The 22,524-nt window shown below is 43.4% G+C and overlaps 1 protein-coding gene and 1 long non-coding RNA gene across 3 annotated transcripts; both read right to left on the bottom strand.

The window, feature by feature from the left end:
• Nucleotides 1–1,115: 1,115 nt before the first annotated feature.
• Nucleotides 1,116–21,804, bottom strand: LOC124151702. The gene is made up of 2 exons (XM_046524292.2): nucleotides 21,150–21,804; nucleotides 1,116–2,271 (listed from the first exon to the last, which is right to left on the bottom strand). Exons 1-2 carry the CDS (start codon nucleotides 21,249–21,251, stop codon nucleotides 1,306–1,308), a joined length of 1,068 nt encoding a protein of 355 aa, XP_046380248.1. The 5' UTR covers nucleotides 21,252–21,804; the 3' UTR covers nucleotides 1,116–1,305.
• LOC125375976 lies at nucleotides 4,585–6,134 on the bottom strand. Of its 2 annotated transcripts, XR_007218867.1 has the most exons (4): nucleotides 5,928–6,134; nucleotides 5,513–5,638; nucleotides 5,307–5,409; nucleotides 4,585–5,089 (listed from the first exon to the last, which is right to left on the bottom strand). It is a non-coding gene; the product is annotated as an uncharacterized LOC125375976 (long non-coding RNA). The 2 variants fall into 2 exon arrangements; XR_007218866.1 differs by having other exon boundaries at nucleotides 5,513–6,134.
• Nucleotides 21,805–22,524: the final 720 nt, after the last annotated feature.

The following is a 22,524-nucleotide window of genomic DNA, read 5'->3' as shown; positions in this document are numbered from 1 at the left end:
CCCTGATATCTACAACGTCTACACGTGTACAGTGAAATCTCGTTTATCCGGACCCTGATATCTACAACATCTACACATGTACAGTGAAATCTCGTTTATCTGGACCCTGATATCTAAAACATCTACACATGTACAGTGAAATCTCGCTTATCCGGACCCTGATATCTACAACGTTTACACGTGTACAGTGAAATCTCGTTTATCCGGACCCTGATATTTACAACGTCTACACGTGTACAGTGAAATCTCGTTTATCCGGACCCTGATATTTACAACGTCTACACATGTACAGTAAAATCTCGTTTATCCGGACCCTGATATTTACAACGTCTACACGTGTACAGTGAAATCTCGTTTATCTGGACCCTGATATCTAAAACATCTACACATGTACAGTGAAATCTCGTTTATCCGGACCCTGACATTTACAACGTCTACACGTGTACAGTGAAATCTCGTTTATCCGGACCCTGATATTTACAACGTCTACACGTGTACAGTGAAATCTCGTTTATCCGGACACTGATATCTACAACGTCTACACATGTACAGTAAAACCTCGTTTATCCGGAAGCACCGTCTTTTGTTTGCATTGTTGAACATCTGTTCATAGTTGAAGGGCCATTACAGTATGAACCATTTGACGTGTGACAGAATGATAAAAGTAAAAATGACACTTGCTATAATCCCCGTCGATGTTCACCTTCAAGTATAATCGTCTACTTTCTTATTTGAGCAATCGTTTGTTGTACTGACATCGCGGCAATGTTACATGGGGATAACGTCGCGCATGCGTGCGTGCGTGCGTGCGTGCGTGGGCGTGTGTGTTCGCGTTAGAGTTCGGACTTATGTTGGTTTTATTATCTTTTACAGTGCTAGCCCACAGAGATACCATGCTGCAGTTTAACATGGATACCCCACTCAGACACAGTATATACTGACTCCGCGCCAACAAATCATTGTACAGTAAACTACGGTTATAACGAACACGCTAATAACGAACTGACGGTTAAAACGAACTTACTTTTTTGGTCCCGACTATTATAGTATAGTATAGTATAGTATAGCATAGTATATATGCTTATAACGAACTACGGTTATAACGAACTAAAATTAGTAGTCCCTTTGAGTTCGTTATAACTGTACTTTACTGTAGTATCTTTTAATGCCGAGCGCCAGACGGTATTATTTATCTTTACAGTCTTTTGGTATGACGCGGCCAGGGGATCCATCGAAACACCGAGTTTCATCAAATATTGTATATCGTGAACATATATATATGTTAGGTATACCTAGCAATAGGGATTATTTAATAGTTGAGGGGGAATGCTTTAAGGCCCCCTGAACATCGTCAATCCAGTCCTGAATCCGGGAATACAGTTCCTCCCTGTCAAGTGGAGACGTCACAATACTGATGACGTCATCTTCTCCATCCCCCTGCTCTCTGCGCATCTGCTCGCGCAGCTCCTCTTCCTGAAATCTGACGTCACGATTCCGGAGATTAGCTGAAGCTGTCCTGAAATATTTCCCTCTCTGTTGTTCACAGAATGCTTCGGCTTTTATATTAGCCATCTCGTAATCGAGCCGCGCCCGGCCTCTGATCTTCTCTCTGACTGAGGGGTTTCTGGGTAGCACCCTCGCGTGAACACCGGGTGGTAATGTTCTGGTGTTCTCTTGAACGTGGGGAAGCGTCACAGTAACAGGTGCTCCACACTCACGTGACCTGAGATGTTCCGTTAGCCATATAGGCCCGACTCTGCAATTGTTGCTCTGTGTGGTCAGTCTGTTTAACGTCCCCGTAGCGTCGCTAACCCGGCCAGCACTGACGTTCGATCTGTTCCCTGGGGCACAACCCCTCTCTCCTCCGGTAGTAACTCTCTCACCTTTGGAACAAACGCTCTCCCCTCTGGTATTAACCCCTTCTCTGGTATTGACGCTCCCCCCTCTCGCATTTGTCATGTCCGTTCTGGTATTAACCCCATCTCCCCTAGTATGAATGATTTCTCCTCTGGTATGAACGCTCGTCCGCCTGGTATTAACCCCATCCTCTCTAGTATTAACGCCACCCCCTCTAGTACTAACCCCATCCCCTCTGGGAGATTCCCTAAAACGTCGACACCATGGCGGGGCTGACCTTGACCCCGACGGCTTGAGGTCAACATAGTGAAGGTAATGGTCACGTGACCTGGAGCTGGGGAACGATGAGAGCGGGTAGCTGTGCGCGGGGTGGTCTGTAATTAGCTTGGTGTAGAGTTCTGCACATCTGTGGATCTGAAGACAGAGAACAGTCGTTAATCATGGACAACAAAACAAAGAGGCACGATGTCGTGTCCCTGTCATTTGTATAAGGTTGGGTAGCAGGCCCTTATTGACAACAGCAGCGTGGGGGTAGCCTTGTGGTCAAAGCGTTCGCTCGTCACGTCGAAGGTCCTGGTTCGATTCCCGTTCGCCGGAATATTGGCAAAAGCGGCGTAAAACCCGATTCCCTCACTTTTTGACAACGAAGACATGGTTACGACAACCGCGTCGAGTTATATAAGACCTATTCAGCTCGTATAATCAGAATTTTGGGGTGTCACGGGGTACATTTATTTTAGAATCCCGTTTCTTTTGCAGATGTGTAACCCACCAAAGAAAGTAGAACATATCTTCTCTCAAAGTCAAAGTCACAAGAACAAGTACATGTTCTAAACGGTCTTATTCGGCGTTGTGTAACCATAACATAAGAACAAAAAAGAGTAACGGACAGATTTATCATCCTTGTCTAACACACTGAATATATAAGCTATTTTAATACAGATACATTCGAAATATTTTTAGCGTTAGAGCAAACACATAACATTACACTGGGGGACCGACCATTTGATATTCTGGGCGGGGGGGGGGGGGGGGGGGGGATTTTGTTTGGAGACTAGACCTTTCTTCAACCACAGCTGCAAAACCAGATATGTTAATTAAAACCTTCAGCCCAATTTTTGTCTGCCAAAATCTGCAATGTATCTAAATAACATCAAATTGTATCCAGATTGAAATATCTATGAAGAATTGAACCCATTGTCATGGATAACAACTTCTTTCTTGTTTGTAACGACGTTTCAAGGATACATGCACGTTCAGATGAACAATGAGAGAGCGTATGCTGCTATGTTTACAGGCGTGTTGAAGGTACGTATACAAGGGGAACAAATAACGTTTAAAGGGCAAGTTCACACGGAAATGAACCTATTTTTCTTGTACTTTTTCCACATTATAAGTGTTAACATAGAAGTGTCATAGACAAAAATATAAAAATATCACAATTAATTAACATATTTTTCGCATTAAAACGATTTATATTTTTCACATTTACCAAGTGTTCTATTTCCACAACAAAAACACCATGGCTTATGCCCCTTGCAATATGACGTCATTGGTGCCAATTGATAAACATTATGACGTCATCCTGCTTTGTTAGAGCCGCTTCACGTGGTGTAGGTCCAGATGTGTGATTCTAGCGTCTCAGATGCCAGCCAGCATAGTGTTATGCTGAGTCACCACTGCGCCGGAGTGTGTCGTAGGCCATGTTGTTTTACCGCAAACTGGTACTTGATATCTTTTGCGTTGAGAATAGACAGGGACCCAGTTGAATTGGCACCAATTACGTCATAATCTAAGGGGGATAACTCAGGCCTGTTTAGCTCGAAAAACGAAGGCCTCATAACGGCATATCATTTTCACACTATTGTGAGCTTCCTACGTTCACTGTGAAAAAAATGAGTGTATATTTTCAAACACAGATACTAATTAATTCTAAAATTGCGTTTTGTTTAGAAAAAGAAAGAAAGTGATTTTTGCGTGTACACTTCCCCTTTAAGCCAAAGGGATTAACTGACCAGAAAGCTAAAGTGAAAACAAAGTGAAGAGAGTGGGTGTACTGTGTAGCTGGTGTGATAGAAGACCCTACCACCTACAAGGCCCCCAACAAAGACCGAACTGTAAAATAAACTACATTAGTAGTATAGGTAATGATGGTTCTGGACCACTTCCACTGGAGCCAGATTCATACACCTATACTGCTACTACAGGGGGCATTTTTTATGCCAAAATGATGATGCGATTCAATGATAGTCATAAGATTAAGTTAAATTGGGTCTAGCTCACCAATACCTGGGGCCAACCATTGCTTTAGATGAGCCTAAATGGTAATAAAAATATTCTTTATTATTTTTATCAATAAAGCGATATTCAACATTTTTATTAAGTTCTTCGTTCATTTTACTAGGAGACCAGACTATATAATTACACTCTTCTTGTAAATTGATAAGAAACAATTGATAACCGTATTTGGTTGGTTTAATAAAAACCTTGTGGTAATTCTCTCCATTTAATAGCTTTTTCGATTGTTGTGTTGTAATTCTCCATTATTATATATATTTATGTAAGCATTTGTCTAAATGTGATCTAAGGATACACTCTAAACCCAAGTGTTCCACTTCTGAACACTAGACAGAACACATGGATGTAACACTTTTAGAACGCGTCCATGTGTTCTGAAAATATTCTGAACGTTGATGTTCTCGACCCAGAACAGGAGTGTTCTACAAACATATTTAGAACGCTTCAACGTGTTCTGACGATGTAACGCTTTTAGAACGCCTGTAAAGTGTTCTGGACCGAGATTCAGAACACTACACGTTCTCGGACACGTACTTCCACATTACTGAAACGACAACTCATCGTGTGTGTCGAATACAATTTACCCGATGTTTTTCAAGGTGTAAGAATTTAAACCATACACCCATGCATATTCTCTGGCATAAAATCACACGGACGAAATTCTGAACTGCAACCATGAATTCTTTATTATATTTGTTTGGGATGATCATGGATATTCAAGTCACTTATGAGTCAGAGTTCTTCATGAAACATTACAAACTGTTGTGTAGCAAATTGAAGCATACTTCCATACTTAAGATAACTTAAGTTTCAAGCGCATGTACTTCGCAGATGTTTCTTGTGGGTAAATATCCCCAAAGGACGATGTTCGTAACAGCGACATGACCATCGCAGGCTTCAGGAAACTTCATGTCAAATATGACTCCCCAACATCCTACAACACAAAACATTTATTTGATCATAGTCATATAGTTATCAAACTCGTACATATTACATAGGACATTCTAACAAATGTTCGTTAGTAAACCCAAGATTACCGTGACATTTGTTTCATTATTTATAGGTTGCAAAATGTTTTGCCAAAAATGTCATTTGACTAACAAAGTTACCACTTACTTGGATAAAGGTTAGAGCAAAATATACACAAGTACCTTCTTATTTGATCTGCAAAACCTTGTGTCTTTTCCTCCTTTGTGTAGACGTGTGCCCTGTGCAATAATTTCCATGGATGGTACTGATTATCTGCAATGCACCCTGAAATAGAAACAACAAGACTGATTCTCTAAAATATTTCACATAAAATAGCCAAAAACATGTCCTGTGAAGGTTTAGTTCTTTTTGTTCATTACATACTTACACTACTCTCTGCTGATTTCGATGCATTGTCGATGCTTGCTGATCATGCCCTCGGATCCCAAATTTAGATGTTCAGAGATTTGTTGCACGTAGCCCGCTTCGCACTTTCAGGCGATTCATATAGAACCTGAAATATATATTCATTTTATTTGAACATCATTCAAATAAACGGAAACGTTCAAATAGTGACACTTGCAATTTGGATTGGAATTTCATCTCATAATTTATAAATAAAGCGTGTGGAACAATGGCAGAAATGACGGTCAAAATGGCGAGTAATATGTCGTCTGCTATGCGTTTTGTAAGGGGCCGGTTTTACTTCGTTGGGATCAGCATATGAATATATCGCCGAAATATTACATTATTTTAGGTACGTATTAAATATGAAACAAAAGTATTCCTAGATGGATACTTACCACAGACACCTCAGATCATAGGAAATTGTAGCGCCAAATACATGCGACGTCACGCCAGTTTCTCACATAACGGATGTGAATCACAGAGCATGGACAGCTTTGAATGCTTGTTAGAAAAACAGAACACCGATGTTCTATTAATGGAACACGTGTTCTCGCATATAACATTATAGAACACAGCAGAACACACGCGTTCTAGGAGAGAACGCAGGCGCTCAGCAAATAGACCGTATATGTTCCAGAGCACCCATTAAAGATCCAGCTAAAATTAGCCATCAGAATGCCAGTGTTCTGATACACGTAAATGTCCCCAATGCAAGCAAGTTATTTCCATGTATTAGCAATGAGTTGTATTTCAGTAATGTTTCTTGTTGTATTTATTCAGGCTACATATGAGTTATTATTAACACAAAGTATGCCATGTTTATAAACTATTTATTATTCATCAAACTCAAAATATAACCCTTCTTATACACATTTTCTGTTTGACATACCAATCTACCAGCCTCTCTTCTTCTCAAAAATAAATATTCCGAAAACACAAATATGATGGTCGAATTTAAATTTGTCTAACAGCATTCAGCACATTAACTCTGCTAATGTGCATGGACTTCTCCCAGGAGAGAACACACGCGTTCTACATCAGATCACAGGCGTTCAGCAATAGAACACGTGCTGCACGAATTAGAACATTCGTATTCTGTGGCAGAACGTATGGACGCGTCCAGTGTTCTATATTAGAACACATAGATTTAGAGTGTAGTAAGCAATCTATTTTTAATCTCCAACCAGTTCTTTGGTTTTGGCACGGAATAATTGACGCGCTTGTTGCCTCCCCTGTTCTATGAACTTTTTTTTCTCGTCTTCACTAATACCACTGGTCTTATGAGATTTTGATCGAATCTCCTGCTTCATTGCGTTGTATTTGGTGAGTTCTGACAACACTAAACGAAACTCATCCTCGGATATCTTACAATCGACCATTGCTGTCGAAATATCATCCTCAATGCTGTTCATCGTATTCAACAAATTGAACCTCCTGCCTTCTGCCTTCATGTTCGTACAGACCGCCTCCGTGGTCTAATGGTAGAGCGTCCGCCCGGAGAGCGGAAGGTCCGGGGTTCGATCCTCGGCCGCGGCATACCAAAAGACGTTATAAGATGGTACTTGTTGTAACCCTGTCTGGCGCTCGGCGTTACGGGGCTAAATCTAGGACTGGTCGGCTCGGAGTCAGTATACTGTGTCTGAGTGGGGTATTCATGTTAAACTGCGGCATGGTATCTCAGTGTGCTAGCACTATAAATCGGCATCAGTCCGGGTTAGTACAAGCAGCCACACAAACACACACACGTACATGCACGTCGCTATAAAAGTGCAATAATCTTGGACGTGACGTTAAACCCCATTTCATCTCACCTCATGTTCGCACAGACTAGTAATGTGTATGTTATTTGTGCACAACAACAATATCTGAGATGACAAAACCACTGCCCCCCTTTTGAGTGGGCAAATTACTGTCCCCGGAGTGCGTGGCAGTCGTTCTTAGTGCCTGGATAAGTCTTAGTTCTTTTCATTGGTCCTCGTGGAACATCCCGGTAAGAAAACTGCACCAACAACCCATGCTGGTCGTTTGAGGATCGGGTGGTCAGACTTGCTGACTTAGTTGATTGCCTGTCATCGTACCCCGACGGCGTGGATTGTTGTTTGCAATATCGATTACTGGGTTGTCTGGTCCATACTGGATTAGTTACATGCCACTGTCATATAGCTGGGATATTGCAGAGTGTGGCGTTAAACAACAAACAAACAAACAAACTATAATTTCTTTGGTAGGTCTGATTTAGGTACTTCAGTATTATTGCTTGCGATGTGAAAATATTAGCTGTTAACACCACGAAAACCTGCCCGCAACTCGGCACCTCGGTGTTTACCCATACATGTGGTCGTCATGGAGCGTTCATTCCAAGCGCTGCTTAATCCTAAGAAGGAGCATTCGTGACCAACTCGTGGACATTTTTGCGACCGGGTTCCGTCTAAGCGCAAACGGGCATACCTAAAACAGTTGTCAAGTCGTTGCGTAATGGTTCACATATATTTCCTCGTAGATTATATATATTTCACATGCAATTTAAAGCATATCTGGACATGCGGAATTATACAGTATGATTGAACACATTTAACTGTGTCTTGGGTATATTTTTAGATGCAAGACATGTGTAAAATAAAAAAGATATTTCTGAGGGATTCTTTGACGAAGAAATTGAATTCATACGCGCATTCTGATTGGTTTGTCGTATTTTCGCACATAACATTCATCGATTGGGGGACGAGTCTTTTTGGCAGGTAACGAAAGCACGATATTCAAGGTCACGTGTTACTTTAGGACTTCGAGTTTTCATATATCGCTTCATTGCTTCCTTTAACTGACACCTTAAAACGCCGTTTAAATAATTTTATTTCTTCTTGGGAAAACTCCCATAAATCGAATCCAACTAATAGCACGATCCTTCACAGGCGACGAGCGTGACTGCCCTGGGGTCAAACTGCCCTGTCACTGTCCAATAAATGTTAATGGCGTGAAACATATAAACAATAACTGTCACACATAATGTGTAATGCGTGGATAAGAAGCTTTACGTTCTCATGTCTGGCCAGAGTAAAGAAGTTAACGACATTTTTACCTCATCTCCATGACATAATTTCTACAGCTGTGACAAGTAGGCGTCTTAAAGGCTTCAACGATATTGCCTGGCGTAAGTAGCATGTATTGATTTTGAAGTAACCCATGCCGGGATGTCACGTACATCGATGACAACGCGGAGATATAAGTGCAGACACCAGCTTGTATAACGGTTTTATCTTGGGTCAAGCAAAAAACGAGGTCAGAGTTCTGGCACAGAAGGCATGCGCTCCTATTTTGAACTCGTCTAGGTCTACCTGAGCATGGTGACGGTGCTACTAAACCACTGTGACATGCACACATTTAAAATGTCCTCTTTCTCATGTATGAACATGAGGAACGTTTGAAACACTTTTGTCGTTTTAACTTGTGAAATTGTTGCAGAATTGTACTTGATTGTATGGGCTGAGTGCCGGGTGTGGTCCATCTGAAGGACCGAGTACATGGCGGTCGCTTGACGGTCATTTCACACCCTGATTTGCACATTTAGACGGACCACCACTCAGGAACCCGGGACTCTGCCTCTACAGACGGACCCCCACCCAGCCATCCTGTACTCTTCCATTATAGACAGACTACCCCCTGCCATCCTGTACTCTCCCATTATAGACAGACCACCCCCAGCCATCCTGTACTCTCCCATTATAGACAGACCGCCCCCTGCCATCCTGTACTCTCCCATTATAGACAGACCACCCCCAGCCATCCTGTACTCTCCCATTATAGACAGACCACCCCCAGCCATCCTGTACTCTCCCATTATAGACAGACCACCCCCTACCATCCTGTACTCTCCCATTATAGACAGACCACCCCCAGCCATCCTGTACTCTCCCATTATAGAGAGACCACCCCAAGACATCCTGTACTCTCCCATTATAGACAGACCACCCCCAGCCATCCTGTACTCTCCCATTATAGAGAGACCACCCCAAGACATCCTGTACTCTTCCATTATAGACAGACCACCCCCAGCCATCCTGTACTCTCCCATTATAGACAGACCACCCCCTGCCATCCTGTACTCTCCCATTATAGACAGACCACCCCCAGCCATCCTGTACTCTCCCATTATAGACAGACCACCCCCAGCCATCCTGTACTCTCCCATTATAGACAGACCACCCCAAGCCATCCTGTACTCTCCCATTACAGACAGACCACCCCCTACCATCCTGTACTCTCCCATTATAGACAGACCACCCCCTGCCATCCTGTACTCTCCCATTATAGACAGACCACCCCCAGCCATCCTGTACTCTCCCATTATAGAGAGACCACCCCCAGCCATCCTGTACTCTTCCATTATAGAGAGACCACCCCCAGCCATCCTGTACTCTCCCATTATAGACAGACCACCCCAAGCCATCCTGTACTCTCCCATTATAGACAGACCACCCCCTGCCATCCTGTACTCTCCCATTATAGACAGACCACCCCCTACCATCCTGTACTCTTCCATTATAGAGAGACCGCCCCCTGACATCCTGTACTCTCCCATTATAGACAGACCACCCCCAGCCATCCTGTACTCTTCCATTATAGACAGACCACCCCCTGCCATCCTGTACTCTCCCATTATAGACAGACCACCCCCATTCATCCTGTACTCTTCCATTATAGACAGACCACCCCCTGCCATCCTGTACTCTCCCATTATAGACAGACCACCCCCATTCATCCTGTACTCTTCCATTATAGACAGACCACCCCCTGACATCCTGTACTCTCCCATTATAGACAGACCACCCCCAGCCATCCTCTACTCTCCCATTATAGACAGACCACCCCCTGACATCCTGTACTCTTCCATTATAGACAGACCGGCCCCTGACATCCTGTACTCTTCCATTATAGACAGACCACCCCAAGCCATCCTGTACTCTTCCATCATAGACAGACCGGCCCCTGACATCCTGTACTCTTCCATTATAGACAGACCACCCCCTGACATCCTGTACTCTCCCATTATAGACAGACCACCCCCAGCCATCCTCTACTCTCCCATTATAGACAGACCACCCCAAGCCATCCTGTACTCTTCCATCATAGACAGACCGGCCCCTGACATCCTGTACTCTTCCATTATAGAGAGACCGGCCCAAGCCATCCTGTACTCTTCCATTATAGAGAGACCACCCCAAGCCATCCTGTACTCTCCCATTATAGAGAGACCACCCCCAGCCATCCTGTACTCTCCCATTATAGACAGACCACCCCCAGCCATCCTGTACTCTTCCATTATAGAGAGACCACCCCCTGACATCCTGTACTCTTCCATCATAGACAGACCGGCCCCTGCCATCCTGTACTCTCCCATTATAGACAGACCACCCCCAGCCATCCTCTACTCTCCCATTATAGACAGACCACCCCCTGACATCCTGTACTCTTCCATTATAGACAGACCACCCCAAGCCATCCTGTACTCTTCCATCATAGACAGACCGGCCCCTGACATCCTGTACTCTTCCATTATAGAGAGACCGGCCCAAGCCATCCTGTACTCTCCCATTATAGACAGACCACCCCCATTCATCCTGTACTCTTCCATTATAGACAGACCACCCCCTGACATCCTGTACTCTTCCATTATAGACAGACCACCCCAAGCCATCCTGTACTCTCCCATTATAGACAGACCACCCCCAGCCATCCTGTACTCTCCCATTATAGACAGACCACCCCCTGCCATCCTGTACTCTCCCATTATAGACAGACCACCCCCAGCCATCCTCTACTCTCCCATTATAGACAGACCACCCCCTGACATCCTGTACTCTCCCATTATAGACAGACCACCCCCTGACATCCTGTACTCTTCCATTATAGACAGACCACCCCAAGCCATCCTGTACTCTTCCATCATAGACAGACCGGCCCCTGACATCCTGTACTCTTCCATTATAGAGAGACCGGCCCAAGCCATCCTGTACTCTTCCATTATAGAGAGACCACCCCAAGCCATCCTGTACTCTCCCATTATAGAGAGACCACCCCCAGCCATCCTGTACTCTCCCATTATAGACAGACCACCCCCAGCCATCCTGTACTCTCCCATTATAGACAGACCACCCCCAGCCATCCTGTACTCTCCCATTATAGACAGACCACCCCCTGCCATCCTGTACTCTCCCATTATAGACAGACCAACCCCAAGCCATCCTGTACTCTCCCATTATAGACAGACCACCCCCAGCCATCCTGTACTCTTCCATTATAGACAGACCACCCCCAGCCATCCTGTACTCTTCCATTATAGACAGACCACCCCCTGCCATCCTGTACTCTCCCATTATAGACAGACCACCCCCTGCCATCCTGTACTCTCCCATTATAGACAGACCACCCCCAGCCATCCTGTACTCTTCCATTATAGACAGACCACCCCCTGCCATCCTGTACTCTCCCATTATAGACAGACTACCCCCTGCCATCCTGTACTCTCCCATTATAGACAGACCACCCCCTGCCATCCTGTACTCTCCCATTATAGACAGACTACCCCCTACCATCCTGTACTCTTCCATTATAGACAGACCACCCCCTGCCATCCTGTACTCTCCCATTATAGACAGACCGGCCCCTGACATCCTGTACTCTTCCATTATAGACAGACCACCCCCTGCCATCCTGTACTCTCCCATTATAGACAGACCACCCCCAGCCATCCTGTACTCTCCCATTATAGACAGACCACCCCAAGCCATCCTGTACTCTTCCATTATAGACAGACTACCCCCTACCATCCTGTACTCTTCCATTATAGAGAGACCGCCCCCTGACATCCTGTACTCTTCCATTATAGACAGACCACCCCCAGCCATCCTGTACTCTCCCATTATAGACAGACTACCCCCTGCCATCCTGTACTCTCCCATTATAGACAGACCACCCCCTGCCATCCTGTACTCTCCCATTATAGACAGACCACCCCCAGCCATCCTGTACTCTTCCATTATAGACAGACCGGCCCAAGCCATCCTGTACTCTTCCATTATAGACAGACCACCCCCAGCCATCCTGTACTCTCCCATTATAGACAGACTACCCCCTGCCATCCTGTACTCTCCCATTATAGACAGACTACCCCCAGCCATCCTGTACTCTCCCATTATAGACAGACTACCCCCTGCCATCCTGTACTCTCCCATTATAGACAGACTACCCCCAGCCATCCTGTACTCTTCCATTATAGACAGACTACCCCCAGCCATCCTGTACTCTCCCATTATAGACAGACCACCCCCAAGCCATCCTGTACTCTCCCATTATAGACAGACCACCCCCTGCCATCCTGTACTCTTCCATTATAGACAGACCACCCCCTGCCATCCTGTACTCTCCCATTATAGACAGACTACCCCCTGCCATCCTGTACTCTCCCATTATAGACAGACCACCCCCTGCCATCCTGTACTCTCCCATTATAGACAGACTACCCCCTACCATCCTGTACTCTTCCATTATAGACAGACCACCCCCTGCCATCCTGTACTCTCCCATTATAGACAGACTACCCCCTACCATCCTGTACTCTTCCATTATAGAGAGACCGCCCCCTGACATCCTGTACTCTTCCATTATAGACAGACCACCCCCAGCCATCCTGTACTCTCCCATTATAGACAGACTACCCCCTGCCATCCTGTACTCTCCCATTATAGACAGACCACCCCCTGCCATCCTGTACTCTCCCATTATAGACAGACCACCCCCAGCCATCCTGTACTCTTCCATTATAGACAGACCGGCCCAAGCCATCCTGTACTCTTCCATTATAGACAGACCACCCCCAGCCATCCTGTACTCTCCCATTATAGACAGACCACCCCCTGCCATCCTGTACTCTCCCATTATAGACAGACTACCCCCTACCATCCTGTACTCTTCCATTATAGACAGACCACCCCCAGCCATCCTGTACTCTCCCATTATAGACAGACTACCCCCTGCCATCCTGTACTCTCCCATTATAGACAGACCACCCCCTGCCATCCTGTACTCTCCCATTATAGACAGACCACCCCCAGCCATCCTGTACTCTTCCATTATAGACAGACCACCCCCAGCCATCCTGTACTCTCCCATTATAGACAGACCACCCCCTGACATCCTGTACTCTTCCATTATAGACAGACCACCCCCTGCCATCCTGTACTCTCCCATTATAGACAGACCGGCCCCAGCCATCCTGTACTCTTCCATTATAGACAGACCACCCCCTGCCATCCTGTACTCTCCCATTATAGACAGACCACCCCCAGCCATCCTGTACTCTCCCGTTATAGACAGACCGGCCCAAGCCATCCTGTTCTCTCCCATTATAGACAGACCACCCCCAGCCATCCTGTACTCTTCCATTATAGACAGACCACCCCCTGCCATCCTGTACTCTCCCATTATAGACAGACTACCCCCTGCCATCCTGTACTCTTCCATTATAGACAGACTACCCCCAGCCATCCTGTACTCTTCCATTATAGACAGACCACCCCCAGCCATCCTGTACTCTTCCATTATAGACAGTCCACCCCCAGCCATCCTGTACTCTCCCATTATAGACAGACCACCCCCAAGCCATCCTGTACTCTCCCATCATAGACAGACCACCCCCAAGCCATCCTGTACTCTTCCATTATAGACAGACCACCCCCAGCCATCCTGTACTCTTCCATTATAGACAGACCACCCCCTGCCATCCTGTACTCTCCCATTATAGACAGACCACCCCCTGCCATCCTGTACTCTCCCATCATAGACAGACCACCCCCAAGCCATCCTGTACTCTCCCATTATAGACAGACCACCCCCAGCCATCCTGTACTCTTCCATTATAGACAGACCACCCCCAGCCATCCTGTACTCTTCCATTATAGACAGACCACCCCCTGCCATCCTGTACTCTCCCATTATAGACAGACCACCCCCTGCCATCCTGTACTCTTCCATTATAGACAGACCACCCCCAGCCATCCTGTACTCTCCCATTATAGACAGACCACCCCCTGCCATCCTGTACTCTCCCATTATAGACAGACCACCCCCAGCCATCCTGTACTCTCCCATTATAGAGAGACCACCCCCTGCCATCCTGTACTCTTCCATTATAGACAGACCACCCCCAGCCATCCTGTACTCTCCCATTATAGACAGACTACCCCCTGCCATCCTGTACTCTCCCATTATAGACAGACCACCCCAAGCCATCCTGTACTCTCCCATTATAGACAGACTACCCCCTACCATCCTGTACTCTCCCATTATAGACAGACCACCCCCAGCCATCCTGTACTCTTCCATTATAGACTACCACTCAGACACCCTGTATATTGCCACTACAGACAGACTACCACCAAGCCACCCCGAGAAGGATCAAGTAGTCAAATGTCGTCGAGTGGTTAATCTGCACAACAACATTCAAGCTCTTGACATTGGAAAGGAATATTAAGCCCGGTGGTGAAATGTCTAGGGTGGAGCGTTGTGAAGATCATAGCTACCCGAAACACAAAGTACATGCAGTCGCTCAAGATGTGACTCGCACCAAAACCCCTGATAGATTTTCAAAACTACTTAACAAATCACCAATAGTTAAATGTTATTAAAGTCAGATCTTTGTCACCCAAAGATTTGATCTTAATTGATTTGCCAATAGTTGAATATGACTCATAACATTGTTTATAATAATTTTGTATATTACTAGTTGAATATGACTCATAACATTGTTTATAATAATTTTGTATATTACTAGTTGAATATGACTCATAACATTGTTTATAATAATTTTGTATATTACTAGTTGAATGTGACTCATAACATTGTTTATAATAATTTTGTATATTACTAGTTGAATATGATTCATAGCATTGTTTTTAATAGTTTTGTATATTACTAGTTGAATATGACTCATAACATTGTCTATAATAATTTTGTATATTACTAGTTGAATATGACTCATAACATTGTTTATAATAATTTTGTATATTACTAGTTGAATGTGACTCATAACATTGTTTATAATAATTTTGTATATTACTAGTTGAATGTGACTCATAACATTGTTTATAATAATTTTGTATATTACTAGTTGAATGTGACTCATAACATTGTTTATAATAATTTTGTATATTACTAGTTGAATGTGACTCATAACATTGTTTATAATAATTTTGTATATTACTAGTTGAATGTGACTCATAACATTGTTTATAATAATTTTGTATATTACTAGTTGAATGTGACTCATAACATTGATTATAATAATTTTGTATATTACTAGTTGAATGTGACTCATAACATTGTTTATAATAATTTTGTATATTACTAGTTGAATGTGACTCATAACATTGATTATAATAATTTTGTATATTACCAGTTGAATATGACTCATAACATTGTTTATAATAATTTTGTATATTACTAGTTGAATGTGACTCATAACATTGTCTATAATAATTTTGTATATTACTAGTTGAATGTGACTCATAATATTGTTTATAATAATTTTGTATATTACTAGTTGAATGTGACTCATAACATTGTTTATAATAATTTTGTATATTACTAGTTGAATATGACTCATAACATTGTTTATAATAATTTAGTATGTTATCGACTCCTCCAATAGAGAGTATTCCCTGAGCTGCTAATGTAGGATGTGATAGCATGGCGCATATTACATGGCCATACAGATGGGTTCTGCAGCCTTGTTGTAAATTCGTTTTGTTGTTTGTTTTAAACATATTTTATTCACAACAATGAAACGTATTGGGTACAGGCTATCCAGCTAGAGCACCCTCCCTAATATTTACAATATCTACAATAGGCAGAAAGAAAGGAGAGAGAAATAGAATAGAATATTTATGATTAGAATGTAAAGAAGGTATAACAAAGTATTGAATGGTTTTATAAGATAAACAATTGTACATAATTTAATGTAATGATTTTCAGTCATTAAGATATCTGTATTACCATACAAAACTAATTTGATCTCTAACTGAAATTTGTTTACAGCCATACTACACAAACTTTGAACCCGTCGTTTACGAGTATACTATTTACATTAAACTGGTTTTCACATGGATCACCACTGTGACAGTCAACTCTTTAACATGCCTATTCTGCATAAATCATAATTAAGTGGCTGGTCATATCTTTGCTTGGTATGAATATTATATTCAATTTTCTCATGAAATATTCCTTTAAAGATGCGACTGAAATGTCCATCTGAAGACCACAGTGGCTGCAGAATATGGACTGATGAACTCCAAACGTTTGATTTTGTCATCGATGTTCAACCACTGCAACAACTGCTATATGTGCTCCATGTGTTACCCCCATTTACCAGGCATAGTTCTTTCACGTCTCTTAAAGGCGACTACCCGCGAAGATCGGGTTAGAATGGTCTTCAGCAACCTAGGCTTGTCGTAAAAGGCAACTAGCGGTATCGGTCGGTCAGGTTCGCGGACTTCATTGATAGATGTCATCGTATCCAAATTGCGCAGATCGATGCTCATGATGTCAATAAGCAGATCGTCTGGTCCAGACTCGAATATTTACAGACCGCCGGAATATTTAAATAACAAACATACAAACAGCCTTAAAGGCGACACCCATCAGCCAACCCATGCTGATTGAAATGGGCGTATCTTTTCATCCCTTGCACACAGTAGTAAGGGATTCCCAGCAGTGGGGTGAAGCAGGGTGGTCTCCCCCCCCCCCTCCCCCCCCCCCCCCCCCCTTAAGGTCATGCCGTCTAATTAATGACGCGCATGAATGGATTGGCGAGATTCCGACTGTCCCTATCAACCATATATATTTAAGTAAAAGATTTATTACAAATAAACCCAAAAGGACGTGTTCAAGGAGGAACATTAAAAGTATACATGGTTCCTAGCGTTTCAACTCGAGTGTCTCGGCTGGTATAATTGCATTCATGGTGACGACGTTATACGTTTTAAAAGGCAATACAAGAAAAAGTAGACGTGTTAACTTTGCATTGCACTTATGAACTTGACTTGAGACTGTTTCCAATTTGAATTTAGAAAATACTAAACTGCCGTGCAAAAAAGAGTGTTCACCACGTTCGAAAAATGACACAAACAAGAAAAAAGGGGTTATTCGATGGTGTATCGTAATTGTGTTTTGACGTTTGCAGTGTTTTCAGCCTTGTAGCGTTTTGATAACGTGTCATATCTTATGGTCAAATCCAGTTTTTAAGTGTACACTTTCTTTTGCCCGGCAGTTTATAATACGTCACTGGTGCTTACAGTACTATCATCCAAGGACGTAGGGATAGACTGTCGGACAATCTGACCGCTCGATCCAATTTACTCCCCTCATACAACCAGCAATGAACTATTCAGGATGTTTTCTGACCACAAGGGTTACATCATGTTAAATTCCATCATATTTAATCAAGCCTTTGAAAATGAGTTCTTAGGCAGTGAGTTGGTAGCAATTTTAATATACTGCTCCACTTTTGACAGGGATATTCTTTATCTTTCCATGAGACACAAAACTGATTCTAATAATATGTCAAGTGTAAGTTAACATATATCTGACATAACTAATTATCCCTATCAGAAGTTGAGTAATATAATCTTAATGCAGTTATATCATGGCGTGTCAACTTAATGTGGGAGGAAAAAAAAGTTATACAGGTTATATACATTGGTGTTTGTTTGTTTGTTCTTTAACGTCATAGTAAAGAATATTCCAGCTATATGACGGCAGTCTGTAAAAAATCGAATCTAGACCAGACAATCCAGTGATTGGTATCATGAGCATTGATCCACTCAATTGGGATAGTCTGCTTTTTGTACATATGCATAATTATTTATTGTAATATGCTCTTGTACCACCTTTTGTGGTTTCTGAGAATAAACTGATTCTGATTCTGATTCTGACATGCATCAACCTAGTCAGCGAGCCTGTCCACCCGACCCCGTTAGTCGCCTCTTACGACAAGCATAGTCGCCTTTTACAACAAGCATGGGTTGCTGAAGACCTATTCTACCGCGGATCTTCACGGGTCACCACATTGGTGAAAGGTACGAGCACGGGTATGGTGCTAATTACCAATAATCGGAACTGGAACCCGCGATCACGGGATTATGGTACACCCACAGTCTGCATAACGACCGAGTCAACTCATCGTGAAGAGAGGATGACGACGGTGTTGAGCTCAAGACATGTGTTGTCAAATTTCTATCACGATATAATGAACGAGGATAACAACCAGTAGCGATTGCAAAAACACGTACGTTTAATTCGCCATGTTGGTTGATACAAAAACTTGGAATTCTAAATAGCAGAATACGAAACACGATATTAATATAAAACGAAATGAACGCTATGAGCTGATGCTTTCGGTGTTCTGACGTCGCATTTTACTGACACAGAATAGTCACAGATAACACAATCATTTTGCTGTGACAAGGAGTGAGATATCTCTCCTATCGCACAATGTGAGTGGCTATATCCGGGTATGTCCCAAATGCTGGAGCCCAACAAGAGAGTCCTATCGACTAGTAGCGTAATAACGCCGTCGTCGAGTTAAAGCCAGGTTATTGGGACTGCTGAAACTAACAATTACCAACATCTGAAATCTCATTATCAAGTCATGTTTGTGCTTGTTGTAAAAGCTGGACCTCTCAAAGTAGTATTTCGAAATATCACTATATCTGCACACCAAGCCATCTGAGATATTACAATATATAGTTGCTCTTATTTTGCTATTATAATGTGTCCTCAACAACCCATGCTTGTCGTAAGAGGCAACTATGCTTGTCGTAAGAGGCGACTTTGCTTGTCGTAAGAGGCGACTATGCTTGTCGTAAGCGGCGACTATGCTTGTCGTAAGAGGCGACCAAAGGAATCGGGTGGTCAGGCTCGCTGACTTGGATGATGTATATCATCGTATCCAAGTTGCGTGGATTGATGCCCATAATGTCAATTACTGGATTGTCTGGTCTAGACTCGATTATATACAAACCGCCGTCATGTAACTGGAATGTTGCTGAGTGCGGCGTTAAACAACCAGCAAGCAAACCAAACCAGCAAGCAAACCACACCATCAGATAATGTAACAGACAATTTATCACAGGAAACTGTTTCATTTACGATTATCTCAGTGGAATTTGGAGTGAGTTTGATTTTACGCCGCTTTTAGCAATATTCCAGCAATATCACGGCGGGGGACACCAGAAATGGGCTTCACACATTGTACCCATGTCGGGAATCGAACCCGGGTCTTCGGCGTGACGAGCGAACGCTTTAACCGCTAGGCTACCCGACCGCCCCTGGAATTTGGAAGTGTTATAAAAAGCATTCACATTGTTTGAGAAACAAACATCAGCTCAGGTTTGGTAAGGTATCTCGAGGTTACCTGTTGACGCAAATGTTATTGATGAGAGAGTTGTTTATCAGCCAAGAGTAATATTTACCCCTGTCAAGTCTTGTGTGCTATAGTATATACTCCCTGGGACAAAGTGGACACTTTTGCCTAATGTGGGCCGTGTATGGTAAGGTATCTGGTGAAAAAAAGTATTTTTGATACCCAACTCAAACTGCAGGCACACTCTATATAAATTCACATGTTGAGATAGGATTGAATGTTAACTTATTTTTTATACCACATTCAAAAATGTGTGTTTTGTCAAGTTTCAATTTGTTGTGTTGGTGGTGAGATGAAATGGGGTTTAATTTTCACTTGCGATGTGCATACACGTGTGTGTGTGTGTGTGTGTGTGTGTGTGTGTGTGTGTGTGTGTGTGTGTGTGTGTGTGTGTGCTTGTACTATTCTGGAATTATGCCGATTTTATAGTGCTAGCTCACTGAGATACCATGCCGCAGTTTAACATGAACGCCCCACTCAGATACAGTATACTGACTCCGAGCCGACCAGTCCTTGTTTTAGCCCCTAATGCCGAGCGCCAGGCAGGGTAATAACAAGTTCCATTACTGTTTACGTCTTTTCGGAACCTTCCGCTCACCGGACAGACGCTCTACCTCTAGACCATGGAGGCGGTCGCAAAATGTTTAGAATAATAATATATGATCTCGGTTATATTCATTTACCCACGCTCGGTAATTTCGAACTCTGAACATATCATGTTGGTACCTATAGAATTTACAGAGATAGAACAAGTGGTCCGGTCGTCTAAAGCGTGGCAATTTACTGTGTAGACTTGCGTCCCTTAGGTGTGCCAGGATCCTATGATCTAAGTTCGAACACTGAACAGAAATAATGTCTCTACGTGTGTTGTCTTTGTAGAGAAGGAACTAGTGGCCTTGTCGTCTCAGGCGCTGCATTTCGATATGCAGAGTTGCGTCCCTTAGACATGCTAGGATCATATAATTGTTGGTGCGAATCCGATATTCGCACTGATAGTGATCATTAGGGTGCCAGCACCAACCTGCGCCATTGGGTTTCTCCAAACTGATACCCACCTTCTCACGCCAAGCTGACACGCCGTGATATAACTAACACTGTTCAAAGTGGCGTGAACAACTCACTCACCCCATAAAGAAAGACTCACCTGTGCCGAGTAAGTATTAATGACAGGTGTGTTAACCTTGGTCCGACGACGTGGACGTACATCCTTGACATGCACCACCCACGACTGCTGCGAAGACGTCATCACTGTTCGAGAGCACGAGGATGACGACAACGTCAAATGACATCAGAAAGAATATGACCCATCCTTCGTGATGTTAAACACCATCTACAACACTGACCATCATGGACTACAGGAGGAAACATCCTCAATACCAGCCTTCCTGTGTGAAAATAATTTTAATTTTCACCAGCCGGCGCGTTTATCTGTTTATTCACGTCCACCTGGCAATAAACACTCTCCAATATGTGTCAGATAACATCGAGTCAACACTCACTGGAACCAACAGCTATTGTCGTGTTCTTGAATATTGGTTTCCTGTGCTTCAAGTGGCAGATTATCTAACAATGTCGTCGATCAGCCAGTTCCCTCCATTGTAGAACACGCTCCTTGAGTTGCACGAACCCACCTGAAGGATTCACACCTGTAAGCAACATATCGCAGGTAGTGTAGGCAGCGTTATAACACACCCACTCAACACCCAGTGTGGTAATGTACGACTGCCGGATCTTCGTAACACCTCATGTCAACATACCAGGGTCGAGGCGATACTCCGGACCCGGCTCCCGGTCATGTTACGGCTGAATCAGCTAAGTACACGTGAACTGTACAGGTGTGTTCGTGTTATTATCAACGAACCTATTCTAATCTTTGTCTCGCCCCTACACCGTCTCACCCACCCCTTTATCTTTTCCCCACCCTTTCACCCCCTCCCTCACCCTTATACATAGAGAATCTCACCCGAGTGTCTTTTGATATCAAATATATCAACACGAGTTGATAAAAGTGGAAAAATTCCGAGGCTTGTTGATATATTTGATATCAAAAGACACGGGGGTGAGATTTTATTTATCATCCAACATCATTCTTCCAACTTTTACAGTTTGTAGACAGTAATTAGCAGTGTCTTCGGTGTAAAAAGTTCTGCTCACAGCTTCAGTAGCATTAGTGATGTCATTTGATTGTGGCGTCGTGGTAACCAGTGACGTCACAATGGTCTGCAAAGCTGTGTGATGCAATTTCATTGCAGCGATATCTACAGTGTAGATGCAAGCGATATTTCCTGTGGGAGCCAGTTTTGGATGATAAACTTTGATATACACACTGAATGTCGCTACGTTTACACACAAATATATAATGGGTATTTACATCAGTATTGAATGTTGTTACACTGACATTTGTTTGTTTGTTTGTTGTTTAACGTTACACTAACACAACGAATGTTTCTATTGTTACGTCATCCTGGAATGCGTCTATAACAACAGATGGGGGCACGGGTGGCCCAGTCGTCTAAGGC

The sequence above is a fragment of the Haliotis rufescens genome, unplaced genomic scaffold, assembly GCF_023055435.1.
Source record: "Haliotis rufescens isolate VD_foot unplaced genomic scaffold, xgHalRufe1.0.p SCAF_64, whole genome shotgun sequence".
In the NCBI taxonomy this organism is placed as follows: Eukaryota; Metazoa; Mollusca; class Gastropoda; order Lepetellida; family Haliotidae; genus Haliotis; species Haliotis rufescens.
Note: the sequence above shows the minus strand (reverse complement) of the source record. Positions and strands in the feature narration are given on the sequence as shown.

Excerpts from the sequence above, each read along its gene's own strand:
- LOC124151702 (XM_046524292.2), bottom strand. The coding sequence starts at position 21,251 with ATGACGTCTTCGCAGCAGTCGTGGGTGGTGCATGTCAAGGATGTACGT. Across the intron at positions 2,272-21,149 it reads TTAATACTTACTCGGCACAG|ATCCACAGATGTGCAGAACT; the intron begins GTGAGTCTTTCT and ends CTCTGTCTTCAG.